Here is a 16683-nt window from a genome sequence, read left to right as displayed (position 1 = left end):
AAAGTGAGACACAGCCTGTAAAAGTGCTTAGTCCTCTGTAACACAGCAGATGTTTTACCACCACCATCAGCCAGCTCACACTATGTGCAAGGGGACAGTGTATACACGCTTGTGCCAGCTTCCAGAGGGTCAAAATCAGGGGTTGCGAACTCAGATGTTTCCAGGAGCCAGACAAGTAGCACCAGTGAATAAAGCAGGAAGTGAAAAAAAAAAAAAAAAGCAGGAAGTGGGAGAGGAGGGGTGACTGTCTGACCAGGAGAGCACAGATCCCTTCTAAATGGAGCTCTCAGGAGTCTGCAACTAAAGCCTTGAGGAGAGGAATCCAGGTCCAGCTTCGGCCAGAAGTCTTGAAACTTTTGTGTGAAAATTTCCATTTCTTAAAGGTTTGCAATTAATTCACTCTGCAGACCAAAAAGACTGCCCCTGCAGGGCAGATCCAGCCCACCGGCCCCCATTCGTGGCCACAGGGCAAATCATAGAATGCCCAACTCGGAAGGGAGCTAAGAGGTCAACTAGCTCAAACTCTTTTTTTTTTTTTTTTTTTTAATTGTGGACTTCCCTTCCTTTTTTTTTTTTTAATTTTTATTTATTTATGATAGTCACAGAGAGAGAGAGAGAGAGGCACAGAGACATAGGCAGAGGGAGAAGCAGGCTCCATGCACCGGGAGCCTGATGTGGGATTCGATCCCGGGTCTCCAGGATCGCGCCCTGGGCCAAAGGCAGGCGCCAAACCGCTGCGCCACCTAGGGATCCCTAGCTCAAACTCTTGATGGAGGAAGAAGCCACAGCCCAGAGGAGCCAAGGGACCTAACAATGACCCATAACTAGTTAGGACAGCCAGTAGCCACAACCGGAAGGACAAAGGACATACGCTGGCTGTGCATCATTGGTGACGGGGTGGGGTGACCCCCACCCCCCAGCCCCACCACATTTTCTCCCACTTACTTCGCTCTGCAGCGAGTTCGCATACACTGAATGTGCGAGGCTGATATCGTCTTCCAAGCTCCGGGAGCCAAGCATCTGCCCTTTCATTTTCTCAAATGCCTCTTTGTATTTGTACTAAAGGGAAAGAGAGCGGGAGAGAGTAACAGCTCGGGGACAAGGGACAGGGAATGGGAGAGGTGGGTATTGGGCGAAAATGTTTTGTTCTTTTGACAGTGACTGGGTGAGTTGAAAGAAAACGCGCGGGAGTCGTCAAAAGGCCTATTCTTTCATATGCAAGACTCCCAATGACTAAAGGGCTGGATATGAAGTGGCAGGACACGTTAGCACTTGGGCGGCCCACGCTGGAGGAAGGTGGGTGCATTGTTAACAGTCTCTGCCCGCGGACTTGCTTTAGGAAAGCGCCTGGTGGAGGGTGCATTTCATCTGCCCAGGGTCCGGAGTTACAGTCCGGCATTGGGCTTTGTACCCCGGCCAGGGGATTTTTTTGTTGTCTGGTCTGTTCTTTCTCGCTGGTCGTTATCAGATTGCCCTAACGCAGTCATTTGGGAAAGCAGAGGATGGTATCCACAGGCAAAAGAAGAAGGCAGGGGTTAGGGGCAAAAGGAGTAAAAATTGGTTAGTATTAAACATTACTAATGGAGGTGGATGCTCACATCACTTATGATTTCGCCAGAAGCCTTTGCTGCCTGGAACGGAATGGCATCCAACCTCAGTTTATAGCCACCGTCCCGAAGTTTGCTCCAGGATTCCTTATAACGTGTCTGTTGGGAAGATGTGGACAAATAAAGACCTTCACGTGACCTGGTGGTTCTGCAATTGCCTTTGCTGAGATGGCGATCTACTGTGTTGTTGGGTTTTCTCCCCACCCTGCCTCACCCCCAGTGGGAGTTTGAAATCACTGTGTCTTAGCAAAAACCAAGAGTTGGATCCTGCCTGGCGCCCACCTATCGGAGGGAGAGCCTTCTGGGGAGGACTCTTTGGAGTCAGAGAGACCCAGATTTCTTCTGAGGAGCAAGCTGAGTGGAAGAAGCAGGGATAAGACGGAGTGTGCAGAGCTCCTTGCGTAACATGAAGAGAACTCAACTGTCTCTATCGAAGAACAGGAAAGGGGGGAGTTGCTGATCAAGATCTCTCCTTGGCATAGCCCCTGGATACCCTCACCTATATTCTGGTGCTCCCATATCTCAGCCCCGCAGCACAAACGCCCCTGTACAAAGGCAGTTTTCCCCATCTCATTCTTCTAAATGAGCTTGACTCTTCCGCAGGACTGCCTACCTAATCTGCAGAGCTCCATGCAAATGAAAATGTGGGGTCCCCTGTTCAAAAATATTACAAATTTCAAGATGGTGACAGTGGAGCATTAGACTGAGCTCTAGGACCTTCAGAGTACAGGCTGCTTGTGAGCACAGGCTGTTGTGCACTGCCCAGGTCCCCTGATCTCCTCTAATTAAAACCAGTGCCCCTCCCAGCAGCCTCACCTCACTGATATTCATAGCATTCAGCTTGGCCAGCAGGACTTCAGGGAGGTCGGCTGTCTGAGTGTAATGATGCTTTATATTTTCTCCTTGTTCCCTGTATAACCTCTGTGGATGAAAAAAGGTTTTGTATTAGACCCAGGAGGCTCCTCCATGTAGCCATCAGCCAAGTCACACTCCAGGAGACAAGGGTGGGGTGGCTCCCACCTCCCCGTAGAGACAGGATCCTGAGCACCTCTACCTAGATCTCACAGCCAGCACAGTGACATGTACTTCATTCCCTCCGGAGTCCTATTCCCAGCTCAGAACATGACAGGCTGAAACTTGCCTCTCAGCAAATATTCCACTTGTAGCATCTGCTGACATGGGTGTCAGATAGGAAAACGAGGTCTAGTTAACACCTAGTAATTTTATTATTAACTGTACACCCTGAGAGGGCATCGAAATTCAGAGGCATGAGAGATGGCTCTTCCACCGGTGAGGTTTGCCCCGGATCTACTTCAATCCCTGTTGCCTTCCCCCATCTCGAGAATTCTTGTGCTAATCAATGTCTACTCGGTGGGTCTGGGGTGCTAGTCACCCGGAACTCTGATCTGGGTTCATGACATCCTCATAGTGATGACACACGAAGTTGGCATCGGCCACCGGAGAAAGTTTCTAAACCGGGCTTTTCCATCCTAAATCTTATTAGTGTGTCCAAGTTTCTGCGTATCACAGCAGTGCCCCCTAGAGTTGGTTAGGGTAAGGAAGAAGCAGGTGTTTTCCTTCCTAGGAAAGTTCTTGGTTTGACCATCTGTGTTTCTCAGAATTCAATTTGCTTCTGATGGGCCACTCATCAAGAAATTATAAATCCCGAAACCCGTAAGTGTGTAAATCATCCCATAACTATTCTGACAGGCACTCGGGACATTTCCAAACGCCTGTTGAATCAGGCACAACTAGAATAATTTATTCAATCAGGAAACAAGAGAGATAATTTTGAACCCCACCTCCACCCCCCGCCCCAGTCAAGATTTGGAAATTTTCTTCATGGCAAGTTGAATGGTTTGAAGATATTTATAAGGCGTGACTGCCCTGTACAAAGACCTGTGGGCCTCTCTCAGTAGAATCAGCCAAACGGGGTTAATCCATGTCCTAACGTGAGTTTTTATGGGATCTCATCATTCAATTTAGTCTCCAACGCACGCTGTGCCGTGAGGGCAAAAGGCCAGATCTCAGTTTCATATTATAAAGGGAATATGGAAAATGACTTCAAAGTTAGTCTAATGTACACAAGACCCAAATCATTTTCAAAGTCTTCGGGGGGAATTCAGAGAGCAAGAATTCCTGCCCTTGGGTCCCAAGGAGCCCTGGCAGGGCTGAGTCTTCCAATTACCAAGAATTTTTGCCCTAAAACTTCCAATTCTGAAAACAACACTTTAAAACAAAAAGGAGGGGGAGGACCCACCACGGACAAATCTTGAAGACATGCAAATGGGAAGACATGAGAGCATGGGGGCGGCGGGGTGGCGGAGCCCCACTTGGCATCGGAAGAGCACTAACACCCCATTTGCATCCTAATGAGGAAGCACCCCCGCTAAGGTGTGCCTCGGCAAAAGGACGAGAAGTTCCTTCATCCTTAGAACAACAGAAGGAGCAAGGCAAGAACCCCTCAGCTTCAATCGCAGTGTTGAAAGAAGAGCCCACTCTTAGAGTCATAATGTATATATATTATCACTTACATCCACTGCTTGGGTATAACTAATTCTGGCCTGGACCATCTCCGGAGTGTCTTTAATACTGGTAAACTTCAAAGCATCTGGATGCTGACGGTACTTCTTCTGTTGAGCAGAAAAAGATCAAAGCTGTGAATTTTGTGCTGCTCTTTCATGCCATTTGAAAGGGAAAATCATAGGTTGCTTGAGATTAGAGTGAATTTGTGAACATAATTATTATTCGGCTTCCTCCATCTTTATATCCTAGGTGCCTTCAGGTTAATATTTGTTTCAATTTAAGAATAACCTCATGTCAATTAACATTAAAGTATTTCTACCTGGTGCAAAGAAAACATCGCAAAATTAGGTTATACCAGTAAAATACTGGGGGATGCACACTTAGGAAAGGATTCTTTTTATAGGCTTCAAATACTGTGTCAGAGTTGTTTACATATCTTAGTTTGGGTCTCCCAAGCAAGAAGGAAGTTACATTTATCAACTAAGCTTCCTGTTTTCCTTCCCCTAAAGGACGTGGCAGAGATTATCACGGTCAAAAGCCCTGCATTTAACAGTCAGTGATATAACTATTCAGTCACTTTGGAACCCGGTTTAGTTAACATAAGCAAGAATTCTTTAAAATGTCACAATAACTAGAAGAAGAGTGCTATTATTGAAAGGAGAGATCATACATTTTGAAAGTGGGGAAAAAAAAGAATTACAAAGAATTCAAATGTTGGCAAAGACCTAGATACCAATTCTGATTCTAAAAGTCATGCTTAAATTAATTCCTGTTTTTTTTTTAAATCCAAATACATTTCCAGGGGACTAGAACAGTTGCTATCTTAATGGAATTACGAAGCGTATCTTTCCTCAAATCGAATAATTATTTTATAAACACTTCCTCATTTATCAGGTTCAATTTTTGTATGTTGCATTGCTTAAAGAAGACACAGTTCAAAATGCAGCCATCTCTGTTCTGTCCCCTGTTTTTATAAATAAAGTTTTATTGGAACACAGCCGTGTTCATTCATTTACGTGGTAACCTACAGTTGTTTTCATGCTGCAGTGGCAAAGTTGAGGAGCTGCAATAGAAATGTGTGGCCCACAAAGCTGCAACAGAAACCCGATATTTACTGTCTGGTCCTTGACAAAAAAAAAAAAAAAAAAGATTTGCTGGCTCCTGCTTTAAGTGACAGGCATGTATGCATTTGTGTCTCTTTCAACAGTGTGTTACGGCATTCTGTCTGAAAATTAAGAGGTCAGCCAATTTGATGCTAAGCTGGAAATGTGCCAAACTGAAGTGAGATGATTGGGGAAAGTTGCTGAAAGATTTTCTTGCCTTACTGAAGTTGGAGAACTGGTGTGAAGCATAGAAGATAAGCAAATTTGCTGAGGAGGTTTGTAAAATGAGGTGGAAAATTAAGCCCACCATGGGATAAATAGTTCTAGAAAGATCCCTTGAATGCCAAACTTAGATGAAGGAATCATCTTGAAGTCTAAATTGTGTGTATAATTTATTTTTCACATCCTTTTATGGGTGGGCCCAAAGAGAGTTTAGGATCATGAGTCCTCAAACCTAGATGTTTGCCCCTGCAAGTTTCTCAAAGTCATCCTTTTAAAAGGACCTTTTCCTCAATCAGACTGAACTACATAAGGCAAAGCCACTGAGCCCCCAGGAACTTCTGAGCCTTGTGTGTTAACTAAGATTCCTAAAAGTTAAGCCAGTCAGAGTGATCCCACTTTTGGAAAGAGCTATGTGACATGTCAGGTTAACTATTCTGTGAGAACACATCAACACTGGGCAAGTGTGTTGGAAAAACCAACTTAGGTGTTTCTTCTGTTTTATCCACGCATTCAGTAAGTAAATCTTCTCACAACAGTGTCCCAGGAGGTTTATAACTAAGGCTACAATCTTCTGGGGCTACAGCCTGGTGATTTCCCAGAAAAGTCTAGAAAGACCAGGTTACTCTGAAGGCAACTAAAAAAATTCTCACTTGCCTTCTGAGCAGATATGTATGAACAGAGGGGGATGTGAGTTGTTGGAGGATGCGCAGCCTCTGTGTGAGCATGAGGCAAGGACAGCTCCCTGGTTATCTAGACCAGTGGCTCTCCACCTTTTGGCAGGATCCGGAGACATTTTTAGTTGTCACAACTGGAGGAGGGTGCTACTGGCATCTAGAAGGTAGAGGTCAGGGGTGCTGCCAAACATCCCTCAAGACTCAAGACAGCAGCCCCTCCATCCAAGAGTTTTCAAAATGTCAATAGTTCTGAGATTGAGGAACTCTGATCTAGTCTTTCAATGACCCGTTTAATGAAACTCTCCTAAAATGTGAGCAGAATGCTCTTTTTAACACACCGTGATGCCTTAGGGTCCAGCTAGGGTGGCTGCAAGCAGACAGGAGTGAGATTTAAATAGAAGTGAGACACCCTCAACAGGAGAGGCCCGAGCAAGTGAGACACCCTCAACAGGAGAGGCCCGAGCCACGTGTCCCGCACCACGTGAATATTCAAAAACTGTTTACACTGTGGCAGAAAGAGAGAGGGAGAAAATGTGCATAAAGTCACAAAAGAGCTTTCTGGGTGCAATAAATGTATCTTTTCATCATCTCTCCCTTGTTGCTTCATTAAAAAGGTAAGTTGGTGGGTAGCAATTGAGCTCTTTTGGATTGTCATTACTATTCATAATATCATTTGTCACCCACTTTGTTTTTGCCAGGGCTCTATGGGCCCCTACTGGTGTGTGTTTGGTATGCAGTCTCCCTCTAATTACCAGCCCTAGTCTGGGTTTCCAGGCCTTTCATGTAGCTTTGCCTTTTTCCTTTGCCTTTTGAGTGGAAATTATTTTAATTTTATACAGAAATGCCACACGCCTAGTGCAGCCAGGCCTGTTGCACGCTGTCAGGAAATCTCACCTCGCTAATGAGTTCTCCTGCCTTCTTCGCCTGCTCCACATTTAATGACCCGGTGGCGACCCAGCCCGTGCCTTTCATCCACTTCACATCTGCCCTGTATTGGTTCTGACAAAGGAGAGAGAGAGAAAAAAAAAGGCAGGCCATTGTTGGTGCGCAGACATTTAAAGCGCTATTAACGGCGCCCAGATGTCGCCTTGGTGCCAGCTGAGTCAAATTAGATGCCACTTTTGTCTTATCCGTTCCTGTACAGTCACAGGTAGAGCTCCAAAATGTCAATTAATTTCCCCTGTAATTGGAGCGTCCCGCTGCCCGCGGCGTGAGGCCCCGCCCAGCAGCACCCGGGCTGGAGCGGGCTGGGCCCATCCACCTGGTCCCTCATTAGGGACGCGCGTCTACCTCGGCAAGAGGAGCGTCCTCATTGTCTGCTTCCCCCGTTTTCTTGTTTAAAATGACAAGCAGGGGAGAAGAAAATGAGAATTCACAACAGAACCCAGGTGGGGAGCTATTTGAGGGAATTTCACAAGACAGCCGAGGCTTCCCACCGAGAGCCCGATTCCTCCCCATGCACCTCCTAGGTGCTGGGCAGGGAGGGGGTGGGGGATGTCTCCTTTCTTTACTTGCCCTTGAAGGAGTCGTTTTCATGGAAAGCCATATAAATGGACGCTTCTCGGAAACTAACGTATCACCCATCTATCCGCAAACAGCTCGATCAGGAAGGATGGGTCTACACTGCCCTCCCGACCCCACCCACCGTGTGGAACAGCCTGGCCGCAGCTGACCCGCCTTTGCCTTTGCAGCTCACCCACTTTCTTGTACAAGCGTCAACTGAAGGCAGAGGGGGAAACTGAGCCAGGTGGGGCATACAGGGAGAAAGGGGAGAGGGCGCTCAGGTGAGCGTGCTGCTCCTTCTGAAAGGGGACTGCCAAGGTTGGAAGGAGGATGGGAGATGCTCTCCCAGAACAGGCCACAGTTCAGAATGTCACAAATACACACACACACACACACACACACACACACACACACACACACCCGCCACCCCTGCAGTAAAAGGAAACGGGGAAAACGTAGATGGAACAAATTCCAAGGAGAAGAAAGTCGGTTTGTGATTTTCTGGGTGGTGGTAGAGAGTCTGAAGTGGGCGGAGTTTGAATAAAATTTGAACTGCCCGGAACACTAAGATGCATCCACCCTGGGATCCAGAAACAGGTATCTCGATGTGTAAAATATTGTGTGGGGGCGGTGGGGGCTCGGGCAAACCGTCGCGGGGATGCTAGCACACATGCACACGTGCACACACGGAGCTTACATCACTCTGTAAACCGTATGCCTTCTTGGCCCATTCCACCTTCATGTCGGTGGGCAAAGCGGTGAACTGATGAGATGCCGTCTTGTAGCCTATGTCTGTGGCTAAATGCTGAGCCTTGCGGGCATGCACAAGGTGGATCATGTCCAGGGAGACGTGGCACTGGGATCTGGTGTCCTCGAACCCCTTCTTGTACTCGAGTTCACTCTGCAGCTTGGACATTTGCAGCGAGTGGCTCATTTGTGAATCCCCCTGGGCATCCTTCGCTCCAATGAGCTTACCTCGGGACCTCTCGTAATCTTCCTTGTACTTCACCTAAACCGGAGGAAGAGGGCAGGGTACATTCGCATCTCCTAAAGGCATCGTTCACTTTCCAACCAAAGGCAGGAAAGTTCAAACAAAGCCATAGGACAGAATGTTACTAGAATGACTGTCATCAAGAGTTTACCTCCTATCATCAAACAGTGAAATAAAACCTTACTCCTTATTTCCCTTTTCACCTCAGCTGCCAGTCAGCTTAGAGCTAAACTGAATGCTCAGCTATGCAACTATCTTTTTTTTTATTTTTTTTATTTTTATTTATTTATGATAGTCACACAGAGAGAGGCAGAGACACAGGCAGAGGGAGAAGCAGGCTCCATGCACCGGGAGCCCGACGTGGGATTCGATCCCGTGTCTCCAGGATCGCGCCCTGGGCCAAAGGCAGGCGCTAAACCGCTGCGCCACCCAGGGATCCCATTTTCCCAAGTTCTTGGTGACATTCCGTCTCTTGTCTGTATCACTCAACCTCATTTTTTTTCTGGATTTATTTTTAAGTGGCCCATTGCTTTCATGAAAGCCATATAAATGCCTTCCTGGGAACAGTGAAGACCTCATAAGCAAAAAGTAGTCACGAAACAAAAGAGACGCAGGATGGCCAAAATACAATTGCTGTTTGAGAAAGGGGCTCAAACCATCAGTATGTAGGAGTATGGAAAGCACAAGGGAGCGTACTGGCTTGGAAAAAGACGTGAGGCTGAGAGGAATGGGGATCAGAAGAAAAAAATAAATACGGAAATGCTTTAAAAACTGTAACAGGACACCAGCATGTGGCATCTTTTTCAACATCATCAGGAGACCCGGGCTCTCCTCTCCGCTGTGCCAACTGACAATACCTGGCACCAGGTATGGAACACTTACTATGAGGCAGACATGACACAAACCAGGCCCCTCAAAGTGCGTCTGCTGACCAGTGCTGACCAGTGCTGACCAGTGCTGGTTTGTGAGCTCTTACCAGATGAGGAGATAAGGAGCTTATGTCAGAAGGTACATCAAGTGCATCACCAAGCCACTGTTTAGTTCAGCTGACATCTCCATATATTTATAGAAAGAAATATATTTGTGTGTGTGCATATATTGTGGAAGCCAGACTGTCTTGGTGGAGTGAGTGGACTTGGCCCAACGTTCCGGCCTACGCTTTCTATCTCACATCACACTCCCAACAGCTGGCACTGGACTGCAGAAGCTTGCTACTCGTCAATTCGTTTCATTTCCTCCTAATCGCTTTGCAACCGCCAAATTACCAATGACTTAATAGAGATTGTGAAAGGTTACACAAGCTTCCCAGAGCCACAATGCTAATAGGGGACGGAGTGAGGATTTTATCCAAGGCCCATCTGATACCAGAGCCTTGTACTCTTAGTCACGGACAGGTCACAGCATCTTTAGTCCTGGAATGTCTCTGGGCATCAGTTTGTCTGTCAAATCAGCCATTTAGATTATTAGTCATGCTACTACTAGTAGTAAAGCTTCCTCACCTACCGAAAGCCAACGTGTGGCAAGCAGCGTGCTCGGCACTCACGTGGCTATCTCATTGCAAAGTGGCCATCTGTCTCCCCACTTCACAGATTGGACGCTGAGGCTCAGAGAGACCAAGGACCTGCACAGATCCTTTCTGACTCTCCCAGATGGATAAGGGCAGGATTCGTGGCCATGCTGTACAAGTTGAACACTGACTCACCTCGCTCGCCAGGTCCCTGTTGGCTTTGGCTGCCAGGAAGCCCAAGGAGTCCAGACGCAGCTCAAAACCTTTTGCCTTCTGGTTTTCCCAGCTGCTCTTATACAGTTTCTGAGGAGATGTAGGAGAGAAGAGATCACCCTCCTGTGGGAGAGCTTCCCTAGCTTCTGTGATGCTCTCTCGTGGAGGCAAACACTCATTGTGTCCCTCCACAGCAACCTGGTAACCTGAATACCACCAGACCTCACTTTTCCTGCCTCGGGGCCTCAGGAAACACAGGGCTTCAGCCAAAAGAAGCAGAATTCGAACTCCAGAGACCGTGAAAAATACTAGGAGTCTTCATGGAGGTCTCAAACATGCCAGTGGTTGAATAACAGTGCAAAACGCACAGCAGATGTCTGAAAGGTCTGTTCCCCACGTCTGCCCACACACCCAGCCTAGCCCAGCTGCTACTGCATTTAAAGCTACTACATTCCTTGGTCCTCCACCCTCAGCCTCGAGACCACCTGGGTCTGTCTGTTCCTGTCCTGCCCCCACCTGCAGATTTCAAGTTCCTTCTGCGAGTCTCCCTTTCTTTCTCTGTATGTGAATCAATTTAGCCTCTGTTGCTCCTTACAGTTCTTCCCTCTACCTATTACTCAGACCAGGACTCCAAAGACCTGGGAGCTGAGTGGGAGAGCTAAGGAAGGCCCCCCCTGGAAAAGAGGGAAGAGGAAGTTGAGACCCTGCATGTTTTTGTGCCTAAGAGAGTAACAGCTACATTGCACACACTCCTTCCAGTGCTTTCTGTAGATGAGCTCATTGAAGCCTGATGACAACCCAGTGAGACAGGGACTAGTAGTGTTCCCCTGATTTTACCAATGGGGCAACTGAGCAAAGAATCTGTCCAAGGTCACACATCTAGTAAGTGGTAGACCCAAGAATCAAATCCAAGCAGTTTGGAATGAATACATTGATGTCTCACTTCCTCCTATCAATACTCTAATGCTGTTCTAACTGCCTCCCTAGAATAACCAATGCCTTCTACCCTCTTATATAGTCAATGGTTCAAGTGTCTCACCAGCTTGTTACTATGAAAGGTGATCCTTCCCTCCCCCTAAAACACTAGCCAGGAACAAGTTCTGCTGGATGAGCTATTTACAATGACCAGATGCATGGACCCTCAGTTGACACACCAATATGGTGGGTGGGTTTTGTTGCCCAGGCGCCTACATGAGGAAGCAGAGCCTACAGCTTCCCACTCCCTCTTGCCGTACCTCACTGAGATTGGCAGCATTGACTCGGGCCTGTAAGAAGAGAGGTTCATCTTTGCTGATGCTGTACTGATGGACAGACTGCTCATTTCCTGCCTTGTAGGCCACCTGTTGGGAAAGAGCACTGGGTCAGGAGCAGGTGGCAGGATGGGGTGGGTGGCATCACTGATGTGTCTTCAGATCTGCTTGGCATTTCTGTGGCTTGCACAGGAAGTCCATTACAAAACGACCCAGACCAGACATTGGCCAGCAGAACACAGTAAAGGAGGCTTACAGTGGGAGGGTTGAAGGCAGAAGGAGAGGCAGTGAGGAGCTGAGAGAAGAATGTGGCCAGGGGACTGACCTGAGAACACCTCCCAGGTCTCTGTCTTCACAATTCTCCCTCAAGAAGGCATCAACCTTCCCAAGCTGCTCCATCTACGCTATCCTCGGCCCCAGGAAATAACCCTGAGCAGGCTCAGATGAGCACAGACTCCCCAAATGAGAAAAATAAGAAGCAGCTCCACCTCCCGCACCCCCATCAACAATCCCAATGTATTCACAGGTACTGACAACCTGGAAAGTGAGCCATGACCCAAAAGACAGCATCAGTGAACATCTGCTTTGTGGAAATCTTACCACTCTGCTCTCTCTCCCCTTCCCTCTCACCCCCCAAACAGTGGCTATCTGCTGACTCTGAGCTCTGTTGATGGCACCGTTTCTGGCAAGGTACCCAGACCTTTAGGAAAGAAGGCCAGGAAGATCCAACTCTAGCACCTGCTCGGTACAGATGTGTCAAGAGTGCTGAACGCTGATGTGTAAATAAAGTACGTGCTGTTTCATTGTCGTGCCACTCAGATTTGCGCCTAAGTCACCCTTCTCAAAAATAATTCTCTACTGGCTGCATAATTATGGAGTCTTTGATGAAGAGATAGGAGAGGGAGAAAAAAAGAAGGGAGTGGGCAATCCAGAAAGCCAAAGAGAATGTATCTGTCCATCACAACCAGTAGAGAAGGGATGTGAAGGAGGCAGCGAAAGAGGGGGTCCAGTTCCCACAGACAGCCTGGAGGCCCTGGGGAAAGCCAGCAGGCTGGAAAGCTCCCTGGTTCCTGGATCGTGCCTGGGCAGCATCTGCTGTTGTCCCGGGATGCCCAGCCCATGACACAGCAGCATGATGGGGAAAGGGCCATTCAGGACTCACCCCGCTCTGCAGCTCCTGGCTCTTCTTGGCGTGCTCCATCTGGGAGCTGTCGGTCACACTGGTGAACTTCAGCTCATCCACCCTTTGCCTGTAGTTTTTCTGTTTCCAAAGAAAAGGAACACTGTGGCATTAGGATTTGGCTGTCCCCACTGCCACACTGGTGCTTATATCCACACGCACGCTTTAGCCACTCAACCATCCTCTGGGGGGGAGTGCTCCGGTGGGGTCTGCAGCGTAGTAGGGCCCACACAGACCTGAGACCACCTGCTCTGGTGAGCTTCTCTTAGCTGCTGCCCCTGAATGAGGATCTGAATCTCTCCCCTCCCCAAATCCTATATGTCGCCTTGTGCCCTGGGATGTAACCATTTTACAAATCGATATCTGGCACAGGGAAGAGAGGTGGAGGGGACTTGGGCTTTACAACCAGGAAGACTGAGGCCAAATCTCGCTTCTGCCTCTTTCCAGTTTCATGACCCTGGGTGCATCACTTAATCATCTGAGCCACTCTGGCCACAATGGTGGCAAAAAAATAGCAGCTGTCCCACTGTGGGGTAGAGCAGAGCCTCTCGTGCTCTGCTTCACATGAGCAGCATCCTTGGACACAGTGAGTGTTCCCATTAGCCATCACCATCGTGCATGGTGCTGTCATGATCATCCAAGGAGCCTCAATGCTCTAAGGAGAGGAGATGCCAGGAGTCAGGGACAGGAGGAGGCTGGCCGTCAGGTGGGATTCACCTTCACAGTTTCTTAATGTTCCAGATCACTGAGGTCTTGCCCTCCTGGTGTCCCCATCTCACAGCCACCAAGGAACTGGCCAAATTTCAAATGTGCTAATTCTGTCTCCCCACAGGGACTTCTCGTCCTTCCCGGAGGCTAGCTCCTCTGGCTTTTCCATTGGAGGTGCCAAAGCTGATGGGAAAGGCGCCAGCTGAGGATGGCTGACTGAAGCGAAAGCTTCCTGTGGTGGGGAGAGCAGAGAGGACCAAAACCCCAGGGCCGTCAGCAAGAGGGTCACGGATACCAAGTGAACCCAAAATAGAGTTTGGAATATTGAAGCATCCAAATTTCCTCCTTCAGGGAAAAAAAAAATCCTAGGGAAAATATTCCAAGGAGATTTGTAATCTTCCTCTCTAGATCCAGTAGGTGGGATGGGAAAACTCCTTTGCCACATAATTGAAGGAAGTCACATTACCCTCCCATGGTTGGAAATTCCCAATCATTCCAGACCCTGCATTGGTCAAGCCATAAGAACTCAGTGAGGAGCCAAGAATCCAGCGTGTACAGACACCATAGAAATATAAAACAGGATGCTATCTTCCTGGCCCCTGAGGAGCTTAAAGATTCGTGGGCACAAGATGTCAGATGGGGATGGGAATTCCTAAGGATGAGGGTCAGCTGATTGCATCTCCTCTCCAAACCTTTATCCAAGACAAGTGGGGCTTGGTTGCTCCACCTGGAGTTTAGCAGGCCTGAAAAGAAGCTCTGTCATAGGAACCCTAAAACATTATTTGCTTTTCTCTACCTTCTTTGTGTCTATATTCTAACCTTCAGTGTGGAGAAAAGGATGGACAATGGAAAAATAAGAATAATTTACAAAATGTGCTTTGGAGATGCAATACCACGTCACGGTCAGGAGCAAGGGCATTGGCCTGCACACAATGGGGACAGATCCCAGCTCTGCTACCCACTCAAAATGGGACTCTTGGTCTCTCTTTCCTCATTGAAATGAGGATATGAATAGGGTAGTAATAGTGTCTACTCATATAGGGCATTGTAAGCCCGACACGTATGTGAGCCCTACATACGTAAATGTACTTAGTACAGTCAATCAAGGACAGCAACAATTGTGCAATTATTGTCAGCCTATAAATGTCAGCTAGATTATCACTATTAGTACCATTTGCAAGAGATATGCCGACTCAGCCCTCCTGGTCCTGAAACAAGAATTCCCCTTGAAGATCCCAAACAGAGTTCCTGAAATAGTCACACTTCCAAATGAAATGCCCTTCAAAAGTCCTCGTCTGCCTGCTGCCAAAGCCAGCTTCGCATGGCATAAGGAGAAGCACAGGCTTAGAGCCACAGGGACTCTCTCACATTCTCTGTTTTACCCGAGAGGAAAGAGGATCAGAAAGCTCAAGTGTCTCGTCCGAAGTCTACTGCGAATTTAAGGTGTAGGTGTTTGAGACTGCTGACCTCTGAGCATCAGGCTCTCGGATTCGGGAGCGTGGCAAACACATTTTCCCACAGGCTCAGGGACTGTGTCTGACCACCCGTCTAAATTATTCTTTGGATGCCACTGCTACTCTGCGTAAACCAGTAGGCTCTCACAGACAACCTGCCTGGGATGTGTAAGGGTGTGAAAGACTAATCAGTATGCACAACAGGTGCAAGATGAAGTACTCCTTGAAGTCAGGCTCAAAACAAGTGTGGGGCTTGGGGAGGCGTTATCCGAGGAAAAGATGGCTCTCGGGGGCTCATGGGCTGAGAACCACTAGAAGCCTGGGCCCAAGCTCAGCTTACCTCGCTGGCCAGCTGGCCAGCCTTCTTGGCCTGTTCCAAATTGAGACTCCCCTCCGTCAGCCACCCGACTCCTTTCATCCATGCTAGGTCGGCCTTGTACTGCAGCTGCAAGGGAAAACCCAAGCTGTAATCGGACCCAGGGATGCAGACGGGGCAAAGGTCATGGGTCACCCTTGCTCTTGCATTTGTTTTTCTGAAAGAACTGCCCACCTGCCCCGTTAAAATCAGGGGGGACTCTACTTGGGGGTGAAGACACTGGGCCCAGCTGGTAACCAGCAGAGCATGTTCTGGCTTAGTGCTAAAACACCACCACCTTACCACAAAGAGGGTTTTTCAGACTTTTTGACCAAAAATCTTATCTACCAACCTGCTAAATTTCCAAGATTCACTCATCATCTTCAAAACTTGCTTCCCCTTTGCTCATCGCCATTACCAGCACATCTTGACTCCTGCAATAGCTCGGAGTCCCAGTCCTCCAACATCTAGCCTTCATTGTTTTGACTGTATCTGTAGCTCTACCTCCCTACCTGTCCTCCATCCTCCCTGGGCCTGGCACCTCTCAGCAATTCTTCCTAGCCCTCCAAGTTATGTAATCGACTTATGCACAGGTTCCAAATCACCCTCAAAATGTCACCGTACCCAACTGCAAGAGGTGCATGGGGAGAACCAGCAATGGGTGGGGGCTCACCTCACTCTGGAGCCCATAGGCTTTCTTGGCCCACTGAGTCTTCATATCTTCAGGCAGTACAGTGTATTCATGCAGCTTTTTCCTGTAGTCCAGGTCACTGGCCAGAGCTTGGGCCTTCTTAGCATGCTTGATGTGCACCATATCCATGGGTAGGTGAAAGTGGGTCTTACTCTCTTCAAAGCCTTTCTTGTATTCAACCTTGAATGTATCAACAAGGCCCATTACTTGAAGTCTGACTTTACTTTAATCACTTTAGAAGTGATTTAAAGCACAGGAAAGAAGCCCAGGATTTCATGAGGAATTGGCAATGCCATTCATCTGTCAGGTATGACCCAATTTCTGGCTCTGTAAGGTAGCAGTGCTAGGGAGCTCCAGTTTCACACTACTTTGTCTCTAGGAGAAATGCCTCTCACCAATATTAAGTCTTTTTATATGGCTGCTTCAGGAGGAGATGCTCTACCCAAGGTTTCTGTAGACAGAATAACAAAGCCTGGTCTCCAGAGTCAGATAAGCCTGAGTTCAAACTTGATCTATACTTTGCCACCTGGACAATCTCTGGAAAGTTACATCACCTCTCTAAGGGCTCATGTTCCTTCGGAGACTATTGTGATAAGCAAGCAAAATAGCTGAAACCTGCTTATTGTGAGGACTGGCATATAGCAAACACTTGATAAATGTTCACAATAAGGATGGCAATGATGATGGTGGTGATGGTGA

At 47.9% G+C, this 16683-nt stretch overlaps 1 protein-coding gene and 1 long non-coding RNA gene across 7 annotated transcripts in view; one reads left to right on the top strand and one right to left on the bottom strand.

Moving 5' to 3' along the window:
* Positions 1-16683, bottom strand: part of NRAP (nebulin related anchoring protein) — a 70415-nt gene that overhangs the window by 23108 nt on the left and 30624 nt on the right. For all 6 annotated transcript variants that reach the window (XM_077877584.1, XM_077877588.1, XM_077877585.1 and 3 more), the window contains 11 exons: positions 15967-16164; positions 15279-15383; positions 12759-12857; positions 11582-11686; positions 10329-10436; positions 8333-8644; positions 7027-7131; positions 4142-4240; positions 2424-2528; positions 1599-1706; positions 946-1059 (listed from right to left, as the gene is read on the bottom strand). In XM_077877584.1, the coding sequence (XP_077733710.1) occupies positions 946-1059; positions 1599-1706; positions 2424-2528; positions 4142-4240; positions 7027-7131; positions 8333-8644; positions 10329-10436; positions 11582-11686; positions 12759-12857; positions 15279-15383; positions 15967-16164 (1458 nt within the window). The remainder of the gene's footprint in view (positions 1-945; positions 1060-1598; positions 1707-2423; positions 2529-4141; positions 4241-7026; positions 7132-8332; positions 8645-10328; positions 10437-11581; positions 11687-12758; positions 12858-15278; positions 15384-15966; positions 16165-16683) is intronic.
* LOC144300788 (uncharacterized) lies at positions 11842-12399 on the top strand. Its single transcript, XR_013367567.1, has 2 exons — positions 11842-12122; positions 12238-12399. It is a non-coding gene; the product is annotated as an uncharacterized LOC144300788 (long non-coding RNA).

This window comes from Canis aureus, chromosome 29 (genome assembly GCF_053574225.1).
Source record: "Canis aureus isolate CA01 chromosome 29, VMU_Caureus_v.1.0, whole genome shotgun sequence".
NCBI lineage: Eukaryota > Metazoa > Chordata > Mammalia > Carnivora > Canidae > Canis > Canis aureus.
This window is presented reverse-complemented; position numbering and strand designations above follow the sequence as displayed.